Source organism: Neolamprologus multifasciatus, chromosome 1 (genome assembly GCF_963576455.1).
Source record: "Neolamprologus multifasciatus chromosome 1, fNeoMul1.2, whole genome shotgun sequence".
In the NCBI taxonomy this organism is placed as follows: Eukaryota; Metazoa; Chordata; class Actinopteri; order Cichliformes; family Cichlidae; genus Neolamprologus; species Neolamprologus multifasciatus.
Window position 1 is genome coordinate 28,639,694 of NC_140439.1, and position 22,094 is coordinate 28,661,787.

The 22,094-nt window shown below is 38.9% G+C and overlaps 1 protein-coding gene across 3 annotated transcripts in view; it reads left to right on the forward strand.

The window, feature by feature from the left end:
- Positions 1–22,094, forward strand: part of unc13c (unc-13 homolog C (C. elegans)) — a 119,467-nt gene that overhangs the window by 83,312 nt on the left and 14,061 nt on the right. For 2 of the 3 annotated variants that reach the window (XM_085154659.1, XM_085154669.1), the window contains exons 19-29: positions 8,038–8,164; positions 10,111–10,207; positions 11,352–11,495; positions 11,739–11,816; positions 13,387–13,464; positions 14,227–14,253; positions 17,286–17,374; positions 17,733–17,870; positions 18,745–18,868; positions 19,374–19,433; positions 21,332–21,412. In XM_085154659.1, coding sequence (XP_085010785.1) covers positions 8,038–8,164; positions 10,111–10,207; positions 11,352–11,495; positions 11,739–11,816; positions 13,387–13,464; positions 14,227–14,253; positions 17,286–17,374; positions 17,733–17,870; positions 18,745–18,868; positions 19,374–19,433; positions 21,332–21,412 — 1,043 coding nt within the window. The remainder of the gene's footprint in view (positions 1–8,037; positions 8,165–10,110; positions 10,208–11,351; positions 11,496–11,738; positions 11,817–13,386; positions 13,465–14,226; positions 14,254–17,285; positions 17,375–17,732; positions 17,871–18,744; positions 18,869–19,373; positions 19,434–21,331; positions 21,413–22,094) is intronic. The other variant, XM_085154678.1, reaches the window with a different exon arrangement.

The window sequence follows — 22,094 nt, forward strand, 5'->3', positions numbered from 1 at the left end:
GAACACGTGTACTGTTCCTGCATGTACCGTGTTTCGATGAGGTGGTAGAGAAGAGGTGATTTTTTTTGAGCCAATTCAGGTTTCTGCTCAGCTGTCTCATTCAGACAAATGGAAGTATATCAGAGTAACCTGTTTATATAAGAAGGCCCATAAAACTGGCAGGGTGGATGACAGAGACACCCTGAAGGAGGTGGGCCGGAATATCCTGCTTCATTGGTCTATCTATCTGTGTCTGTATGCGTGTGTGCGTGTCCTTGTGTGCGCATGCGTGCGTACGTGCATGCATGTGTGCAGACAAATGTGCAGGCACTTTCGCACATTTGTTCACACGCTCAGTTGTGCAAGTAAGTAAGAAGGAATGAATGAGAATATAAAGAGAATATTTGTGTCTTTGTGACTCTGTCCACAGATGTGCATGCACATTACTTAATGAAGTCTTTGATGCATCCTCTGCTTCCTGCTTGGAGGCCCTTGGTGCCAGCGCTGGTGCAGAAATGGATGCTGCTAATTTTAGCATCACTGTGAGAATCTCTGAATGTGTGAGAGGAGAGGGAAAAGGGCGCTTCAGAGAGGTAGGAGGAATAACAAAAACAGAGTGGATAAAATAAGAGACAGAGAAAAGATGTGGGAGCATATCGAGTGTGAATGACTGTGACTATAGCTGAATGTATTCCCGCAATCCCTGATAACTTACTAATAAACTTGTAAAATTGTGCTGTGTAGTTAGAAACTGAGCTTTTAGAAGCATATCAATCATTATTATAATTTGCCATGTTGTTGTGTAGTTTGTTGATTTCTTAAAAAACCTTAAAAAAACATCCAACAGGGAGCACGCAGACTGGTCACTGAAGCTAAACAGAAGCAAATAAGGAAGAGAATAAAAATAGTGCTTCATTACAGCAACAACGGATTTATTTCTAGATTTTCATACTGTGATGAAGTTTAAGGCACACATTTTATATGCGCTGTATAGCTGTTTAATGACGGTGGTTCCCAGGGCATGCCGTTGAAGATCTAGTGCCTCTGCAGCCCATTAACTCACCTTCAGCCTGTTGGAACAGCTTCGCTCCATAAAAGAGTTAAATTGAACTTCAGTTAATGTACATTACGGTTTTGGTTTCTATAACAAGGTGGTGTTTACAGGGCTGAGGCGTGCCTGATGTTTTTTAAACTATTCATTTCATTTTTTTTGGCATAAGACTGGAACCTCAGTTCAGATCTCTTAGTACATCATCTGACAGCTTATGTCTTTTTATATTCATTGACTTTATAAAGCACTGAAGAGCAGCTTTTTCATACATGGAGGTCTCATAAATGCTTAATAAAGCCTCCATTAAATGTAATGCCTTCTGTCAGTCCAGTTCAATAATAATGTTTTATATTTCCTCTCTTAAGGAGCTGCTGCAATGTTATTGTATTTGTTTTAATAAAATGGATAAAATAAATCCGTACTTAATATCCACAAAGATATAGATTTAACATAAGACCACAAATGCCGCACTACATTTTGCAGTGGTGATTCATTATCCTGAACCAGAGTGGAGCTTTAACATTAGTTCACCTCAGGTTTGGCTGTGTGTCAGTTCATTATATTTCTGTTTGAGTCTCATCAACATGGGTTGGTGTCTCTGTGGACTCTTGTGTTTTAGCCGAGCTGTGTCAGTAGACCCCTGTGATAGAGCTACGGAGGCCCTTTGACTGAACTGGGTCAGAAGCCAAGATGAAGGAATTATGCCACAGAGAAAAGTACACTGCCTTTGGCTGCCATTTTGCTCCTCTGGGCTTTTGTCTTGAGCACATCCGTCTAACCTTACAGATATAGTCGCTGAATGGTAATTGTACAATGCAAAAGCTGTGGTAAACTGCTACACTTCATAATATCCACTGTATTAAATCAATGAAGCAGAGAGTGAGGCAGTCTCTTGTGAGTTTGTCTGTCCCTGTGGGCTGCGTCACACAAGATGACATCCTCGCCAGGGACCTTGAGCCTACTCCTCCCTCAGGATAGCCCACACTGTTTACCACCAGCAGGGGAAAATGACACAGATCCAAATACGCATACAACAGTGTATGAGTGCACAAAATGATATACTACACACATTTACATGCATATTTACAGCACGATTAAAAAGCTAGATGAGACAATGAGACCACGCTCAAGCTCACTTAATACTTTTGTTAATAAATGTGAGAAAGCATTGGTGTAAATCTTCTTTGTGAATGAGTTTGTGGAAAGAGGACACTTGGTAAGGTTGGTGAGGGAGCTTAGTCATGCAGAGACAAAAGTTGCTTCTAATGGAAGTGTGTGGGCTGTTTTTCCCTAATGCATCCTATTTGGGACTAGCACCTGCATCTGTGTTTTGGACTGTGAAAACACATAGACGCCTGCCAGGCCAATCAGCTGAAGAGTGAAGATCTTCATACAAGCTGTAATGGACAACATCCACCAGTACTAAAAAGAACTTTAGGTCTCATTTTATAGAGCACCTCAGTGCCTTACTGAGTTTCATTCACTGGCATTTTTTTTTACCATTAACTTCATTAATTTAGTGAAAAATGTCTTCGGTGAAGTGTCCAATCGATCATATGCAATCATAAGGCTTTCTGATCTCATCGGGCTGTCACTTTACCTTGTGTTACCTCATTTGCATACAGCTACTTTATTGCTGTGGCCCTCTGCAAAGTTTTGCATCATTCATGAAGAGCTGGAACAGAAACAAAACCCATTAGCACCACATTATTGCCACAGTATTTATGATCAAGTGTACTTAAGCATATAGCTCACATCGAAGCATGAACAGCCATGGTACAATTAAATACTTATATAGTTTTTAATATGTCAGTGCAGTGACACCACGAGGCCCTGTGAAGCTGGATTTGCATAAATAATCATATCAGCATAACAATAAATTTGAATCAACTTGCGTTGCAAAATGACAGATCTGACAAAGAGCTACAATATAATTACTGTCTTCGAGGTGAAATTCGTAAGTGAATTATAAATTAATCGTGTTGAATTTCAACTTCCTGTAATTACATTTTTTTTTAAGAAGGCTCTGCCTGTTTTAAAGGCAAGCTATGTCTGTCGCCTTCAAGATTTTAAAATGGAATTCTCAGCTATAAAAAATTTAAAACCATTTTCAGATGACTCATTGTGAAGTCAGGCAGCTTCTGTATGTTTTATTGCAGTATTTTTTTTAATGTTCCCTGCAGTCTTATTTACCTCAGTTTTTTTCCTCTGTTCCAAAAGAAAATTCACACTGGTAAGAAAAATGACTTTTAGTCCAAGTTTGAAAAGAATTATTCTCCCCCTTTGTGTTGCATTTTCTAGAAAGATGATATAAGATGATGTGTCTTTATGACTGAGGCGCTTTTAAAGTCAAGAGTGTAGCCCTCTTTTAACCACTGTTAGTTACAGTAATTTGTATCCAGAATGAGCTTAAGGATTAAATCTGCTTTAATAGCCAGTACTGCCAGTGCAACACAGTAGTACATACCCTTCATGCTGTTTCACTGTACTTAAAGGATCTGTCCTTATGATGCCTCTTTTGGTATCCCTGATCTTTACTCAAGTGCTACGATTAGGCCAGAAAACATCAGGATCAAATTCACGAGCTCTCCTCTAAAGCTGGAATAACCTTCAGTTAGAAAAGGCCTAAAATCAGATAAATTATCAACACAGAAATGTAACAGACAAATGAAACGGAGCGTACATAACATGGTTGAAGACTACTGGATTCCTTTCATTTTGTTTCAAGCATGAACTCTTCTTAGAGTTGATTAATTTCCCTCAGCAAGTTTATAGCTAGAACAATCTGCTGTAAAAAAATAAAAATTGTTACCACTTTCTCTAAGTCATTGATGCTCCTGTACATACAGTAATGAAGAAGCTCACTGGCAGCACTGAACAAAACACCTGCTGACCTCTACTTTTCTGTCTTCCAATTGACCTCCATCTGCTTCCTTTAGGTGATGATTGTAGGTGACAGCAAAGGTGTATGCAAGCAGAGCTGAGGGCAGAAAGGTTGACACACTGTGATGGTGTATGTATATGTGTCTGTCCTGCTGTGTGTGTAAGCAGCCTTGCAGTGCCAGCTCGATTATTAACGTGGCACTGCCATAGCTAGTCAGATATTACAACCGTAGCTCCTCCCTAATAAAACAATGCAGACTCAGTATTCGGTGTTTAAACCAGCTGCTCCTTCTCTGACAACGACTGAATCAGTGAATTCAGGTAAGAACTAACATGGCAGTTTCGACATTGAAAACCACTTTAGCTTTGAAGGTTAGGTGCTGATGAAATTAGTGACGTGTCAGGAAAAGAATTCATTTCCTGACATCATTGTGGATTTTCATGTCAGTAATCTACAGAAAATCGCTTTAAACCAACCGGTATCATGGCTGCTTATGAAAATATTCAAAAATAAGTCTAATGTATGCATTTTCAAGTACAGACTACTTTGTGGAGTGGAGAAAATCAGTTGATTGTGACCTTTCTCTATGTCTTTCTCTATGGCACTTATCTATCTGTTGTTGCATTTGTCTTCACATTTCATAAAAATGTAACCCAGGTCTTTGCTTTGAAGACATTTTCTCTGGGGATATCAACATTATGTAACCTTTCAGTAAGATGCATTGAAACAATAGTGTGCCATCCAATTATTATGTTAATGCTTCAGTAGAACTACTATAACACATGCATTCACATAGATATTTAATGTACATGACAGCCTGCCTATGTCCTTGTTAAGTTATTAAATCAGGTATAAAACAAGCTGCGGTAACAGCTGAAAACCGACTGACTCAAGTACAGCACTCACTGTATTGTGTTTGAATGCATCTTGAGACACATGTGTTAATTGCACATATGTGAATATTTTTTTCTGAGCTTATAAGGAAGTATAGCGAGCATGGCAAGCATGGCACTATTCATCAAAGTAAGCACTGAGGTTCTTATCAGCATTAAGCCACGACAGGCACGGTGCAATGCATTGGATTTAAACATGTCTTTGATGTTGTGTGCTTGTTTATATCTTTTCCTGCATTTGAATATATGTGTGATTAGGTGGTTTCTTTCTTTCTGCTAAACTATTGTGCTCATTTATGTTCCCTGCGTTTTCAGCCTTATTGAGACCTCTTATCGTGTGTCCAGAAATAGACAAATGTTTTTATGGTTTAGTTAAAATGGATTACGGTATACATTTGGCATTACAGTACGCCTCAAATGTGTATCAAATGACCATATGATCAGATGTAGAGTGCCTACGCAACACATTCCATCTGTGAAACACTGAAGCAGCTGCTACACTAAATTGTGTCTGCCATCGAGAAAGGAATTGTATGGCTTTTTGCATACTGGATAAAAGTGCATGAAAAATGAGAAGGAAAGGGTCGTGCAAAAAATGAAAAAACAACATACAAAATAACAGGGAGTGGTTGGCTAACAGAGACCAATAAAAAGACCAACACGCGATTCAATAGAAGCATTGGATTTCCAAGGGGAGTGCAGGATGCTTTAGTGCAAGACTATAATGCTAACAAATGTGCACTAGTAGATGGCAACAACAGCTCCAGGAAACATCAGTCTGTTAGTCCATCGCTTTGAGCTGAAACAATGCAACAACTTTTTCATGGATTGTCATAATGTTGTTTACAGATAAAAGAAAAATGTGTACGGCGCCCTCTTTTCATTTCTATTTGTGAATTTTTGAACAGAACTCACCTCCCCCTGTTTTAATCAATGCTAATTAAATTTGATGTGTGTCAAAGCTGCACCAAATGTCCATTGTTTTGCTATGGCATACAGCTCTGTGTCAAGATCTCTGTCAAATGAGCATAACGGTGTTCTTAATGTGGAAAAGCGTGTGTCACATCTTGATTGGTAAAAATGCTTCTGCAGAGCATACACCTGTGCATCTTCACTCTCAGCTCCTTCAGCAAACTTGTTCTGTCCTCACTTCTCCTTAGAGATAGGAACTAAGACGTTCTGTTGTAGTGTGGTGAGATCAGTCTCTAGGTCACAGGCAAGAGGACAGTAGAAAAGGTGGCACACGACGGTAATTAGAAGGGCTCTATGTGTTTTGTGCTAATTAGCAAGGGTTAGCTCCCTGCCACAACTGCTACCGAATGCTCAAGATTACAGTCTAAATTTAAGGCTTGTCAATGTTTGCACTGTTTAGCCAATATTGTAATGTTAGTATTTAACTAAAATTGCAACTTGTACTGCTGGATCACGTCATTACTGGGTCACTCTCATAATTACCAGTTTCACAGAAAACAGCATTCCAGTCAGTATAATTGTTGTAATTGACCAAAAAAGTCACATTTTTTTAAAACTGTTAAACATCCAGCTTGATGCTAAAATACGTAGGAGTTCATTGATATATACACATGTATGGAAACCTCAGGCAACACACTGTACCAATCCCTGTTCTAATAAGGGGACACACACACTTACAGTGTTTAAGTACAAACGCAAATTGGACAAATTTCTGCATATTTCTGCAAAGGGACAATGCTGTGTTAGCAGCAGTAGATAATTATCTCTGTCCTGGATACAGTTTCCGCTTTACCATAATCAACTTTACTATAATCTGTGCAATAAAAATACAAGTGATGTCCTCATTTTACCACCTCAAAAGCTCAGCCATGCTCCCTTGCCCTTCTGCAGGCTATCTAAAGAACCTTTATAAAACAATAATGGCATAATTGTAATTATAATGGGATAAGAGAAATTACATTACTGCATTACAGATGTTCAATGTTACACACAGTTATAGAATTGTGAAGAAAACAAAGTATTAACTTTCACTATCAATATTACCCATTACTATTAAAACATCACTCATCCAACTGTGCAGAAAAGCTTTTAATAAACAATTTTCTCACACGGTAGCATGACATTATATAATGAAATGTAATTCCATTAGTATTCTTTTTTGTTTGGGTGGTTATTGATTAGGACAGCTGGAAGCCCAATAATGAGTGACAAGCAGCAGACTGGCAGCTTGTGTCACACCCAATGGAAACTTTTCCATTGCTGCCACCTCTCACACTTGATGTGAGCTGCTTGTGTGGCTGTAGACATGTACAGTAGACCTGTACGGAAAATGTGTTTGTCTTGTCAGTGAAGGATGGTCTCCTTGACCTATATGCTATCTTATCTGTGTTGAAACTGTGATGAAACAGTTTCCTGTATCCAATTTCTTCGTTACAACACACTCTAGTGGTCCTTTGTGTTGTGTTAGATTTTCCCTCCACCATATGGGCCTCTCATTTTTGCAGTTTTCTTCTTCTTCTGAGAGCCATAATCTCATCCGTGCCCATCACTGCAGTCGCAAAATGCTTTACTTCTTATTGGTCTTTCTCCAGTGGTCCCTTCTCTTTTGTCTGACATTTCTCTTACAGTTTCTTTTTACTCATTTCCTTTCTTTTCTCTCATCTATTCTGTCCTAACCCCTTCGTTTGCACCATTACCATCCGTCTCTTCTAAAGGGGATCCCATGAAAGTGTTTAATTGTTCTGAAATGCCCATGGTGAGCTGGACTAAATGACTCAGCAGACTTGTCAGCTGACATGAAAGTCTAATTCATTTTAGCTCTAGTTTGTTTGCAGTCATTCAAAAGCTTTCTGTCTCTGGTGAGAGCTGGACACATTCGCAGACGCATTTTATTTCCTTGTTCTTTGATAGCTCAAGGCTATACATAATCGAGGCTGTTAAGATGTCAGACTAAAAGCAAGCACTGTTGCGCAGGTGTTTTTCATGTTTATGGGGATATTTGCTTATTTATATAAGCAAATATAAGAGTATGAGTGTCTGTCAGCTCTTGTGGTTCTTGTGACGATTTTGAAAGAACAACAGAATGCATTCAATACACTTACCACTAATTTATAGCATCCTCTCCGGTCAGTCCAGGTCCTTATACCTATAAGACTCATTCATTTTACAACTTAGATGACAGTGTGTCATTATTAATGACTTCCAGTGAATACTGCACTTGCTAACATGTGTGCCTCGTGTTTTAATCTGCATTACAGAGCATGATAAGCACCGCCTATGCAAAAGCACTGAATACATGAATCTTCACTTCAAAGTCAAATGGTTCCATAATGAGTATGTCCGTGACCTGCCGGCCTTCAAGGATGTTCCACCTGAATATTCTCTGTGAGTGTTTTCCACGCATCTACATGCACAAACACGGGCGTGCCCACACGCACACACACACACACACATGCACGTGTTACTGTATGAGCAAAGGTTAGTGCATGAACTGTTAGTTAAAATTATGGCAAAGATAAAACTAATACAAGCTAATTTAGCAGTGAATGAAAGTCATAATCAGCTTTTGTCAAAACGGTTTAGAGAGCTGTTGATTCAGCTGTAATAATTCCCAATGATATAAATGAGGATCAAATAAATAACAGAACAGCTTCTGTGCATCAACACAGATTCACTGCAGGAAATCTGCATCAAGTTAGGTGGTAGGTGATTTTGTATCAGAGCGCTGGTCTTCAATGGTAGTGCTAGTGAAGGATTAAAACTAAAAAGCCAAGTTAAAACATTTAAATTAGAGTGAAGTTAAAGGAGCATGAGTGGGAATGACATCACACCTACACGAGCTGTGCGGACATGGAACCCACGCCATGAAGCTCCCAGAGCACGGTTTTTGTACTGTTGCTAATGCCAGAGGAGGTTTGGATGAGGGCTGGGGATTGCACTCTGCACCCCAGTATTCAGTAACCCCCCTTTGTTACTTCATGTGGTCTGCCACTTTGTTAAGTTGCCGTGGTTCCTGAATGCTACCAGTTTGTAATAATACCACTTTAAGTTGAATATGTAATCTCTAGCACTATCTCTTTTACAAAATTACTTGTTGCAGCAATGGCATGCTATTGCATGTTTTTTAATCTGCATTACAGACTAGTGCTCTTTAGCTCTTTAGAACAAACCATTATTTTGAAAATATTTGCATGGCTAAGTGCTTGAATTTATATACCTGAGGCAGTGGGACTAAACATGGCTGAATTCAAAGATAAGAGGTGCAGACCCATACTTTTGGCAATAGAGCTTAATTTATTTGTTTTGTCCAAATTATATCATGTGGTAGTCATATCTGCCATTGGGCATTACAAAGCTTTATTAGATGATAAGTTTTCAGTGTTAAAATTAAATGGGTAAATATCACTCACCTTCAGCTGTATTGTTACAGAATATATTTCACTTGAACAATCTATCTTTAAAACTTTGAATTTTTATATAGAATTTAAAACCATTGTTATACATGCAGTCGTTTCTGGTTAAGCAAGAATACTGTTATGATGAGGAGAAAGAATTTAAAGCACTTAGAAGCATTTTAGAATTTCAAAAAATGTTTTGTTTTTCTTTTTGTGTAAATAGCTGCGATATAGAAACATGTGCTGGATGCAAGTAACGCACTGCCCTCTCTCATGCAGCCGGTTTATCAGAATAATGACTCACCCTTCCTGTCGGCCCAACTGTCACTCAAACACCATCAACAGCAAGATTGATTCTTCTAGAGGCATACACATCATACATACAAACACACGCACGCACGCACACACTCACACGCACACACACACACACAAGTCTCCCTGTCTGTCTTCCCTTTCTCTGTCATCCCGCCCACCTTATTTATTGGCTTTACTTCATGTGGCAGATGCCCTTAGCCAGAGTACACTGCAATTTTGGGGGAACATCCGCTGCTCTGAGGACAGACTCAGGCACAATATTAAACACAGAAATGTCAAAGTGAAACAGATAGAACAGCATTATTATTCCGCTAACAAATGTACTTCTTTACCAGACTCATTTGTTCCGGCCTGTCCTCCTCTGTCCTCTGTCTGAACTTCGCAGTCTAATCTGTCCACAAACTGAAATTTGATTTCAAAACCTTCGTGAATGACAACCTTGGTCAATACCACGAACAAAATCTGCCAACTTTTGAGTGCACTACAATCATTTTCAATTGATTCCCCTATATTTATATATGAAAATCTCTTGCCCTCTGCGTCTGAATAACTTCTGTATAATACAAAGAAACCCCAAACTACAGTTTGATCCTTTAATGAAAAAAGGCTTTTTTGTTTTAGGTGGTTTGAGCCATTTGTCATTCAGTGGCTTGATGAAAATGAAGATGTTGCTATGGATTTCCTCAATGGAGCGCTGGAAAGGGACAAGAAAGATGGAGTGAGTACATATTGAATTAGTTCTTAATATATAACTTGTATATTAACTCACCAAAGCCACTTGTTTGTTCACAAGGACGGCCTGTTTAGCCTGAATTTACCTCTTGAGTAGGATATGGGAGGATAAAAGGAATTTCACACAGTCCAAACAGCCCTCGCTCTAAGACATGATTGGAATATTAATAAAATTTCAATTAAAAATTGATATGAACAGGAATCAAAACATGATTTTCAGGGCAAAGAAAGGCACTGAATAATCTTAGAGAATAATGAAAGGAAATGGGAAAAAGCTTCAGAAAACAACTGCAGTATACTGAGGTCTGTACGCGTGTTTGTTAATGTTTATCAGAGTAAAAAGATATATATTTCATCTCGTGCATTTAACCAGATAAACACCTACAAATGCTACTATCAACATCACAGTATATTGTTTGCTAAAGTTAACATTTTCTGATATTTCAAACTGCATAGTGAAAGTGTTTTTTTATTTAAACCTGCCCAAGTGGATAACTTAAAAAGGGTGGATTCCCAGGTTTTAAATGTCAAGCTCAGTTTATGCACAGCCTTTGAAAACAGTATTTTAGTGTCTTCTGTGATTTTTTACAAGCTTTTTGAAGTCAGAAGCATATTCCTCTGTTATCTATTCATGGTGTCTATGACTGAGATATTTTTAACAGAAACACTATGCTAGAGAATATGTAGAAACTGCAGTATTTTTGGATGCAGGCCCATTTAAGCTCTATGCCTCCTACTCCCCATCAGCGTCCATACTCCTCAATCAAGTGTAAAGTGTACTTTATTTTGGCAGTTTACTCATTATTCATTGGAAACAGTTAAATTTTAAATTCATGAAATATTGTAATCACCTAAAATGTATTGATTGTAGTTCATTTGTATACTGAATAACCACCAAAATTGATATGGTCTTTTGAAGGCATTTCAGATAGTTATGTGGCATGTTATTAGTGCATCCCCAGTCATTTGTAAACATCATCAGTACCTTTACTCAGTAAATACATTTTAATTATCTGTCTTTTTAAGATACATCTGTCAGGCAATTATGAAGGTGCCTAAAGGTCTTAAGGTCTGACATTTTTTCTTTCTCTTTCCCTTCCATGTTTCCTTGTCTGAACATGTCTCGACAGTTCCAGCAAACCTCAGAGCATGCCCTCTTTTCCTGTTCTGTGGTGGATGTGTTCACTCAGCTAAACCAGAGTTTTGAAATTATCAAGAAGCTGGAATGCCCAAACCCACAGGCTCTGGCTCACTTCATGTGCCGCTTTGCGAAGGTCAGGCTCTTTGGAAAGGCCCCCCTAGTGAACCCTGAATACTATTGCTGGGAATAATAACTCACTGTTAAATAGTTTCCCATTGATGCAAGCAGACTCTTTGGTATATTTATTGTGTTTAATATGATCTAGGTATGAGGCTTTAACTGTTTAGGGTTTTTCAGTGACTTCTGGACATACAGCAATGCAAGTAGAGCAGCAGTCATTAATTAGAAAACTGTCTCTCTCTCTCAATCCCCGCAGACTATAAACAAAGTTCTTCTGCAATATGCTGCAATCATATCCAAGGACTTTCCTTTGTATTTGAATAAGGAGAATGTGGTAAGTGCCCACTCAAAGCCTGCAAATGCTAATTGGAAAGGTTATGTTGAGTTTCTTTGTGCAAGTGCAAATATGGCAAGTCAGAAGAAAGCGTTTCTATGATTACTGTCTCTAGCAGCAGTTGGCATGGAGACTATGTAAAAAATGTTTGCAATAACAGCGCAGTCTCTTCTATGTAGAGCCCTGCCCTGTCTTCCTTAATGCACGTAACAAAGTGTCTTTATTAACCGGGATGCAATTATTCATGTCACAGCCCAGAGCTGATGGGGAAAAGTCATTGGTATTTTCTGAGCTCTCTGTCCATTGTTTAATGTGACGGATGACTAAACACAGAGCCTTGTGAGTGGCCTAATTATCCACAGTGGTCTTTGAAGTTGAAGTGAGCGATAACACACAGTTTCCGCGCAGAGGAGGCAGATGTTTCTTTACAGTGCTGACAGGCTCATTACAACTGTCCCAGAGAAAACATGAAATGTCCCTTCCCTAGACAGAATTAAAATGACAATTGATGAAAAGAATGAAGTTACATAGTTCCAGAAATTTAACCTAATCTAATCTCTAATTTATTAGAACTCATATATTATACAGTACACAATATATATATATATATATATATATATATATTTTTTTTTTTTAACCAAGGATGTACCCTATAATTGTATTTGCTTTTGTCAGACTTAGTTGACAGTTTAGTTTTACATATGAACATTGAGCATTCACAATAACACATCAGTTTTAGTTTTGTGTGATTTTTATTTGTGTTATTCTATTTATTTGCCCTTTCTTACATTTAAATTGCACCATAGATCCGGTGCATATGTCAGTAAACCAAGGATTTTATGTTACATTTTTCACAGACTAAAATTATGCAGCTGTAGAAAATAATCATATGTGGTTTTAGAATATCTCATATGCTCATAAATCTTATAAAAAGAAACCCATTATGTTTTGCCACAGACACACTTTTGGCTGCATTAGGGATTGAAAGACAGTAATCAGCCCTCTTCTGTGGGCCACATTATGATCATTTTAGTATCATAATTGTAGTTTGTTGAGTTCATGTCTGTCTTGTTTTTATGTTTGTTTGCTTTGTTTTGAGTGTATATAATCTGTGACTGTCTGAGTTACTCTTGGTCTCCATAAAGAGCACTGCGATTAATGTCTGTCATCTGTTAAACTTCTTGTGGAGCGGAGAATCGATAACGCTGCCACCTGACACATTCGGTGTAGATATTTCTCTCTTGTGTTGCGTACGGATTGCATTTTCCCCCGTTGACTGCTGATGTCATTCAGAAACGTTGCCAGTTTGTGTAGATGATGTGTCAGGAAATCAAAAGTAGATTTTACAGTGAGTGCCCCTGTGATTTTTCTGACATTATGCATTGTGTTTTCAGTTAGATGTTAATCCAGCAAACTGCTACATTACTATGTCAGTATCTGGGAACCATTAAATTTGATGTGCTAGTTTTTTTTGCAGGATTTAAACTTCAAAGATATTTTTTAGACACATTAGATGTTACATTGTGTTTTACAAAACAGTGTAGTCACATTTATTCTCATCCTTTTACAGCCCTGCATCATTCTCAACAACATTCAGCAGCTTCGTGTCCAGCTGGAGAAGATGTTTGAGTCCATGGGTGGCAAGCAGGTGTGCACTTACATAACTATCTATTTGCTATTTCTGTGTGATGTCTGTGTCTGTTTTGAGGCAATTCACTTTCAATTTCAATAAGACTTGTAACCCTCAATCTATTCATATATATCAATCATTACAATTAAATACTCCCTTAATCTGTTATCTTCCAGGAGGGGAAATCACAAGGTTAGCTAAAAAACGGCATCGCCGGGATTTAGTATCTTGTTAAAGTGTCTTCAGCAAAGGTGGTGCCAGCTAATTTGAAAGTTTAAACCCCCCTTCTCGAATCAACAGTCTGCTGCTGTAAAATATATATGGTGTGATTATGTAAATGATCATTTCAGATGATATCCATATGAAGTGGAAGTGAACTGACCCCATTATAATCTTAACCTCAGTTCAGACAGCTAACAGATTTATCTGACATGTAGATCACCCCTCCGACTACCACGTCTGCTACTGTTCGTACCTTCTTTGTATTCCATCTATACTTCCCCACCTCTAATCTCCCCTGTGTATAATATGTGTTGACTTAACATTTTTCGTATTGACTTAAACCCCCAAAATCTCCGTGTTGTGCCTGAAACACAGGTGAATATTTTCCCTGTCAACCTGTCATTCAAACATGAGAAGCAGCTGCCACTTATTCCTATGACTTACCTGCATGTTTCTTTGTAGTTTCTAACACCTGTCTTGCCTTGCGTTTTGTCTTCTGTCGTTGTGTCTTCTGTTTTCCTCCCATTTCTTTTTTGTGCTCTCTCTCTCTGTCTCCAGGAGGAGGGGGTTGTGTCCTTCTGTAAGGTGTGTGTAGTAGGATTTGTCAGCACCCCTTTTCACCATTTACCAAATAATACCAAAAAAAAAAAAGCACACCCTCTTCCCCCGTTCCACCCCTCACGCTTGTACGCTTCTCACCCCACCCCACCCCCTCAGCCCCTCCAGCAGCATGTGCCACAGAGCATACGGAATCTGAATTACCCATCACCCCTCTGGACAGGCTGCTCAGGCTCACCATCCCCTGCTCTCTGGGGAAAGTGGTTCAAACCACCTGATCCCATCTTTATTTTTAGCGTGGGTTTTTTTTTTGGGGGGGGGGGGGGGGGGTCTGTCTGCCACTTTTCTATCCATGTCAAATTTAGAAGTGTGATATCTATTTTAGTTCACTGCTCCCCTTTTTACTCCGATGCAAAGAGCAGAGTCAGGGGCTCACTAAGTTGTTGGCTGTGGTTTTGATCTTCTCTTTCCAACCCCCAAGCTGCAGCCACAAAATGCTTTAGACAGGATTTTTCAGACTGTGTTTAATGAGCTTCTCAAACACTTACATCTCTCCAGCTGTGCCCTTAGCAGAGGTGCTGCTATGGCCTAAATATTTGCAGATCTACACTCGGATCTCTCCATTATTATCTGAAGAATAGTGACAGGAGAAGTTGTAACTTCCTTTCAAAAACTGTGAATAACTACTGGTAATAGATTATCAGGCATATCTTTTAAGCATGTCTCAAGTAATTTATCTGGCTAATTATAAAGCCAAAGTCTATTTCAGGTGAAAGTGTCCTATTAGTTTCCTCTCTCCTCTATTTATAACAGAGGAGTTCCGTATCAGAAATTAACTCCCAGAGAACCAGTGTAATTACCAAGAGCTGTTATCATAACAGAGATTAACAATAATCTCTTACAGTGCTCATCTATGGACTCGTCATGGACTGATCTCCCCAGATTAGTATTAGTACTTATTTGGGGTATTTCGCTCAACTTAGAAATGGCATTTTATTAAGCCTTTATTTACTTGGCATTGTTAGTCATTATGGACAAACTGTGCTCTGGACTAACAACCTGCCAGTGAGTAGATATTGCATTGTTGAAACAGGCAAGGGGAATCAGAGCTGGACTGTAGTTGATAGGCTGTCAGCCAGGGGAGAGTAGTACACTCAGGAAGACTCTGGATGCCACTCAGTGTCAAGTGAAACCAGTTGCCATGGAGAAACCAGGTGCTCCATGATTTCCAGACATTTTGTTTCCCTCCTCTAAAGATTAATTGACAACATTAAAAATGCACTGGCTACTTAGACTACGTGTGTAAGAAATCTTGTGGTGGAATTGGTGTACATTTTCCCTAAATTTCATCAGCAGTTTCTTCAAATGAAAATGCAGTAGTATCTATCAATTGTACCCATATTCATTTCTAGACATCGTATCCAGGAAAATGCACCACATCTTTAAATTGGCATTTCAATCTGCAAAAAATGCAACCGGTGACTTTTACCAAGTCACAGGTTTTAAATGAAGGCCTTGCTGTCAGGACGAATGTCTACTGCAGGTAGACATTCGATTGCAGGATCAGGAATAACATATTAGTCAGAGTAGACTTTTCTTTCCACTTGGGAGGTGACAGTTGCCTTGGTTTCTCTAACAGTGTTGGGATTTTTTTATTTTTTTTTTGCCAGCATCCCTATCCAGACATATTGTTCAATTTCAGGGACTGCCAGGCTAGAAATTACAGCCCCGATCTGAAACATTTCCCAGGAGAAAGCAAAATAAAAAATACCTAGTTTTTTTTTTTAACTTATTTATTTTGCTATCACATGAAAAGACGTTAATCACGTTACACATGGTGAAAAAAATTACACGTCAAATCTTTATGGGCACAGACTACTTTTTGTCAGCGTGATCCATCAATTCCATTGAGGTGACAACAGCCTTAATGTTTGTGCATGTGAACACACAGATGTAAAATCTATTTCGATCAATCCACAAATAGAGGCGTGTCTCCTCCACAGCCATAAAAGGTTTAGTTTACTCATCTGCTTCCCAGCTGAGCTATCTGCCACTAGAATGTGAGAGATGAGCGGCTCCATGGCTAAGCTTATCGGGTATAACGTGACGTTCTGTCATGCATGTGGTGCCGTGCCTTACCTCAAACATCCATCTCAGCACTAAGCCTGAACAACATCAAAAACACCAACATTTGTACAGAGCCTCACAAACACTGAGACAAGCAGATGCAGTCATACATTTAGTTACTGGCACGCAGCATAGCACGAGTGTCTGTCTATGTATTTTATGAAAATATGTCCAAAACATTACATAAATGCAAACATGAACATGCGCATACATTCATCACATGCGCATGCATAAATATGGCCAACAAATGCATGCGTACAGTAAATGTTGTGGGGGAAAAAAGTGTTGATGTCTTTTGTATCAGCTGGCTTTGGAAGCTATTCATTTGTGAGGTTGTCATCTGTCACCATAGAGATATATGGGATATAGATATCAATCAAAACACACCCACATTTCAATAAATAAATTTTTCACTCTCAAATAAATCTTGCACCTGTTTATTGCAACAAACATAAAAAGTTTTTTTCTCCCTAAAACTGAAAAACGTCAGTCAGACGTCTTGAGAATCAGAACATCTGTATGTATAAATGCCCAAATGCTTAAATCCCAGAGATGTAGCAGGCTCCCAGCATCTTCTCTCTTCTGTAACATGTGTAGTAGTGCACAAAAATGTTCTCCATTGAGAGACCACTCGCTCGCTGCTTCTTTGCTGACACCGTGTCTCATGACTCGGCAGTTATCGTTACAGTGCTCGGAGGTGAGCTGTCCATTGGTATTCAGAGCGCTGCTTGCCACAGATGGCAGGCAGAATGAGTAGGAGGCCACCAGCAAGGCAGGTTACCACTCCTCTGTGCCTGCCCCCATCCCCCCAGCACCCCCACCCTCGTAGAGGCATCCTCCAGAGATACCGAGTTCTAGTCAGTGTGTGTTTAGTGTATGGTGTGTAATTATGCCATAACTGGGTTTTTGTTTTTTTTGTTTTTTACTCACAGCTGGATGCAGAGGCCAGTGATCTGTTAAAGGAGCTGCAAAATAAACTCAACACAGTGCTGGATGACCTCAGCGGAGTGTTTGGCTCCAGGTGAGCACTGGTGCTACTCAAAATGCGCGCATGGGGTATTTTTCAAATGGTTAACGACTTTATTCATGTCTTGTTCTGTCAAAGAAATTGAACTATATGGCTGCTTAGTTATTGACAGACATTTGCTCAGAATGTAATTGGCTCACGCTCTTGCTGTGCACCATGCTTTGTGAGCACAGCAAGTTCTTTAACATTTCCAAATGAACAAATGTCACCCCAGCTCTTAACACCTTTTCAGTCATATAATAGGAACAGCGAGAGTGAGCTAGCACCAATTCAAAATAGTTAATTTTTACTGCTGCAGCATAAAAAAAAGAGAAGAAAAAGATTCAAAGGATTTCTGCTTTCCATCACACAGTTTTAAGCCTGTGATTGAGGACTGTGTGAAGCAGATGAACCAGGAGCTGGTTCAGATGAAAGGTCCAGCCAAAGGAAGCAATGCTGCCATGGATGCAGAGACTGTCCTCCGGCCTCTTATGGACCTTCTGGACAAAAAGTGGGTATCTACTGAATACAAGGTAGAAGAATTGTGTAACACAAATTTGTCCTTTTGTTTACAATACTTGCACGTGCCAACCTCTGGATTAATGTCATTAATCCAAGTATAGAACTACAAAAGCAATCCAACCAGGGAGCTCTAGATCACACTTCCTTAAACACAGCATTTGCAAGTTGAGCAGAAAAATATAGCACACACATTAACATACTGAAAGTTATTGTTTGGTGTTATTCGTTTGGCCAGTTCAGCACATTGTTAGAGGACATTGCATTTTTCTTTAGTATCATTTAAGTCCTTGGGCTGCCTTTTTCAGACAGTGTTGTGTCCTAAGACTAAGATTAAGGGAAAAATAGACCCTTGATTGTAAAGAAACCCGTTCTCCTCAATGCTGATCAATTGTTTGATCATTTCATTTCTGGTTGGGACCACTTTGATACTAGGAAAAATGGGTATAATACACAGGAGACACATTATGGGTCACTGCCTACTAATGTAACCTAAGGACTGCATTTATTTCTTGGAGGGTTTTTACGCTGTGTCCTGATATGGTTAGCTGAGCCCTGGGAATTGTTCTCAATCTTTTGTCAAATCAACATTGAGGCCAGTGGGGTATTACAGGGAATCCTCTTAATGATATGGAAATACAAAATCCTTTCTCATGTCTCTTAGACCCTGCTTGCACAGTAGGGTGAGATTAAATCATAAAGCTGCTGTATTTATTCTTTGAATCCCAGCTGTTTTTTTCCTCTTTTCTTTATTTAATCATTATATTTATGACGACATTAGTAGGAGTCTTCAGCCATGTTTGTTTAGTTTTGAGGCAGGGCTGTAAGTGTTGACCTGACACATGACCTCCTTTCCTGTTTTGCAGTTTAATGTTATTTGCCAAGATTTGTGAGAAGACAGTGCTGAAACGAGTCCTCAAAGAGCTTTGGAAGATTGTGCTGAACACAATCGAGAGAACAATTGTTCTTCCTCCGTTGAGTGACCAGAGTGTGAGTATTGTGTGAGATTTCCCTTCTCTCTTACCTCTTTCAGCTCTTCACTTGGCCTCCACCTCCCTCCTCTTGTGCACCTGTCTCTCTCTCTTCCTCCATCTGTTCAGCTCTCTCCTGCCCCCTCATAGCACACAAATCACTGTACAGAAGATGAAGCACGGCAACATGACATCTCTAAATCTTTATGCACATGGAACGATTTTTTTTCATACTCCTAATCCTTTTGTGAAAGCTTGGTTAATATTTTTCATTTTAGGAGTATCTCACTAAGCCCATTTTTTATTGTCACCCAAACCAGGCAAATCTTAAAGTCATCATGTCAAACAGTGTTTGAGATGTCTCCCAATGCCACTTTAGAAATCCAATTTCACCAACAATAAGTTATCCCTTCACTCTGTTTAGCTTCATCACCTGATAACCTTTTAACAATTTCTGCTGCATTTTTCAAAAATATATTTTCATACGATGGTTCATGATGGAACCGTATGTGCTTCTCCAACAGCAAGGAGCTCAGATGATCTTCAGTGCTGCCAAGGACTTGGGACAGCTATCCAAACTGAAGGTAATTTATGAATGAGCTTATAAATATCACAATACTGTTTGGTCTGAATCCTATATTGTCTAATTCCAAAAGGGACTTAAATTAAAGATGGATTGTTCTTATATTTGCAAAAAATGTTTGTGGTCATGGCTTATGTAATATATATTACACAAATCAAAAGAAATAATCTCACCACACAGCTGAACATGATCAACATTTTATACATGCAAGCGTCTAGAACTATAAAAAGAACAAAACCTTGTAAGATAATTCTTCTTTGGCATCATAAAATACAGCTCGGAGCTACATAACTGGGCAGGTGTCTAATTGCTGATGTGACTGGAGGATGTCTAATCCCACGAGCTCCATTTAGTGAGGCATTTGGATAGATCAGTGGCTGTGCTGTGGTTTCACAAACAACTAGGGTGTGACAATACCTCTGAGAGGTATTTTAGCTCTGAGTCACACAGAAGTTGCAAATGTAATGTGTGTTTCCCTGCTGAATTTTAAGCGAATTCATGTTTGTGTTGTGTGTGGGATTCCGTCAGATGTCCTTTGAGGCAACATCTGGGTACTGATCATCTGTACACAGATGGGCGTTTTTCTGTCTTTCTCCCAAAGTATTAAAGTGCTTCATCATCCTCTTGTTATTCGTGATTATGACTGATAATCTCCAGCTCTTTTACTTTTGTCATAAAATGTAGGCTTCATTTTCTGATGTCATTTTTTTATTCTTAGCTCTGTTCTCCTCTGTTAATATATTAAAGCATGTGTCTAACTCTTCCTACACAATCTAACATCCGAAGTAAATCCCTGACTAATTGCTATTGCAGTGATGTGACTTTTGAACTATGCAATGTTTTCAGATTCGCTGGAACAGTTGAAGAACACTTTGGCTGATTGACAGTTTGCTTGAAAAATGTAATGCAGTGTGCAGGACCACTTTGATGTCTATGTCCTATGACCTCTGTAAATCCCGTGCTCAGCTCTACACAGCACTTATCTTTTTCAGCAAATATTTGACAACAAACAGCTTGTAGTGTGTTCCCAGCTTACTACATGGATTTTGCAGGAAGATAGCCATTTCTATTTGAAATACTCAATTGCGAGAGTAAATAAATACATTATTACAGTAATATAATATAATAATAAATGGCAAAAAAGTCTATCTAAACATACACTGTTTCTCCATCAGACAATGCAACCTCCAGTGTTTTTGGGGCACACCATGGCTTTGTTTTTTCTGGATGGAGAAAGTGCTGGAACAGACACAATGCAAATGAGGGTGACCCAGTGCAATTTTGGCATCAAAACCAAAGAACATCTTAGCACTGATGCAGATTAAACTATTTCCTCTCACAGTAGCTCTGTTTAAAGACGTTTGGTTGATTAAATCTGTACCATATGATGATTGCAGCTGAATACACACATCTTTCATCTCAAGATTGGGATGTGCATTTTCAAAGTAAACCACCATTGGCATGCACCTGATTGTGATTATGTGGATTAAATAGTTAAATCTCATCCAATATGAAGCTTTTGCAGAAATTCAGAGTTTTGTGTGCTTCTGTACACACGAGCTGTACACACCTGAGAAATAAGGCAGTGCCAAACGTTATTTACAGCAATCAATTTACGGGTCAGGAAAGCTCCAATTAGAATTGACAAAAACATTTTTCATGATTAAAATAGATTTTTTTGTGTGTTGGTGTGAGACAGCGAGGTTTAAATTTATCACACACAGTTTAAATGACTTGCACTGGTTCTGGTTTGTAAGCAGTAAATGCTATATATCACGAGCATCATGGCTCACTTAAGGTCATAACCATTTTGCTGGAGATGCGTCTTAAAATTCAAAGTTAACAAATGTGACTTGTGATGGTATTTGCTTACTGCAGTGTTTTACTCTCTCTCTCTAGGAGCATGTCATCCGAGAAGAAGCCAGAAGTCTGACACCACGCCAGTGCGCAGCCATGGACCTTGTGCTTCCCACCATCAAGGTGAGGTTTTTTTTGTTTGTTTATTATACAGTTGGCAGTACTGGCTAAACTTGACCTTTAAAATGAAAAGCAGGGTGCATAGCATAGCAGAGATATGCAAATGCATATTCTAGGAGTGTGAAATTCTGTTACTCGTGACATGCTTTGGACATTTTAGTCTTAAGAGCTATAGTCTCTACTTGCACCTATGTTTACACTGTAAATGGATTTACTAAAGGTTACCGATTATGTTTTATTTTTTCCACATCATATATACTGATATTAAATATGGTCAAAATGTAAATGTAAAGTACATGAATGAAAAAGTAATTCGAATTGCTGTAGGTGTATGAACTCAGACAGCTAGCCATGCAGTCTTTACAAACATAAAGGGCAGAAAAGAATGGGTCATTCTACAGAGCTCACTGAACTCAAGTGTAGTACTGTAACAAGATACCACTGCAACAACAAGTAGGTTCGTGAAATTTATTCTCTCCTCGATATTTCACCATCAACTGAAAGTCGTGTTATTGTAAAGTGGAAGCATTTAGGAATCAGAGTAACTCAGAAAGTAAAAGACCACATAAAGAGAGCGGGTTGCTAAGTGCTGAGGCTAGTACATAAAAGTTTCCAGCACTCTGCAGACTCAATAACTGCAGCGTTCTAAACCTCTTCTAGCATTAGCATCAGTACAAAAGTTGTG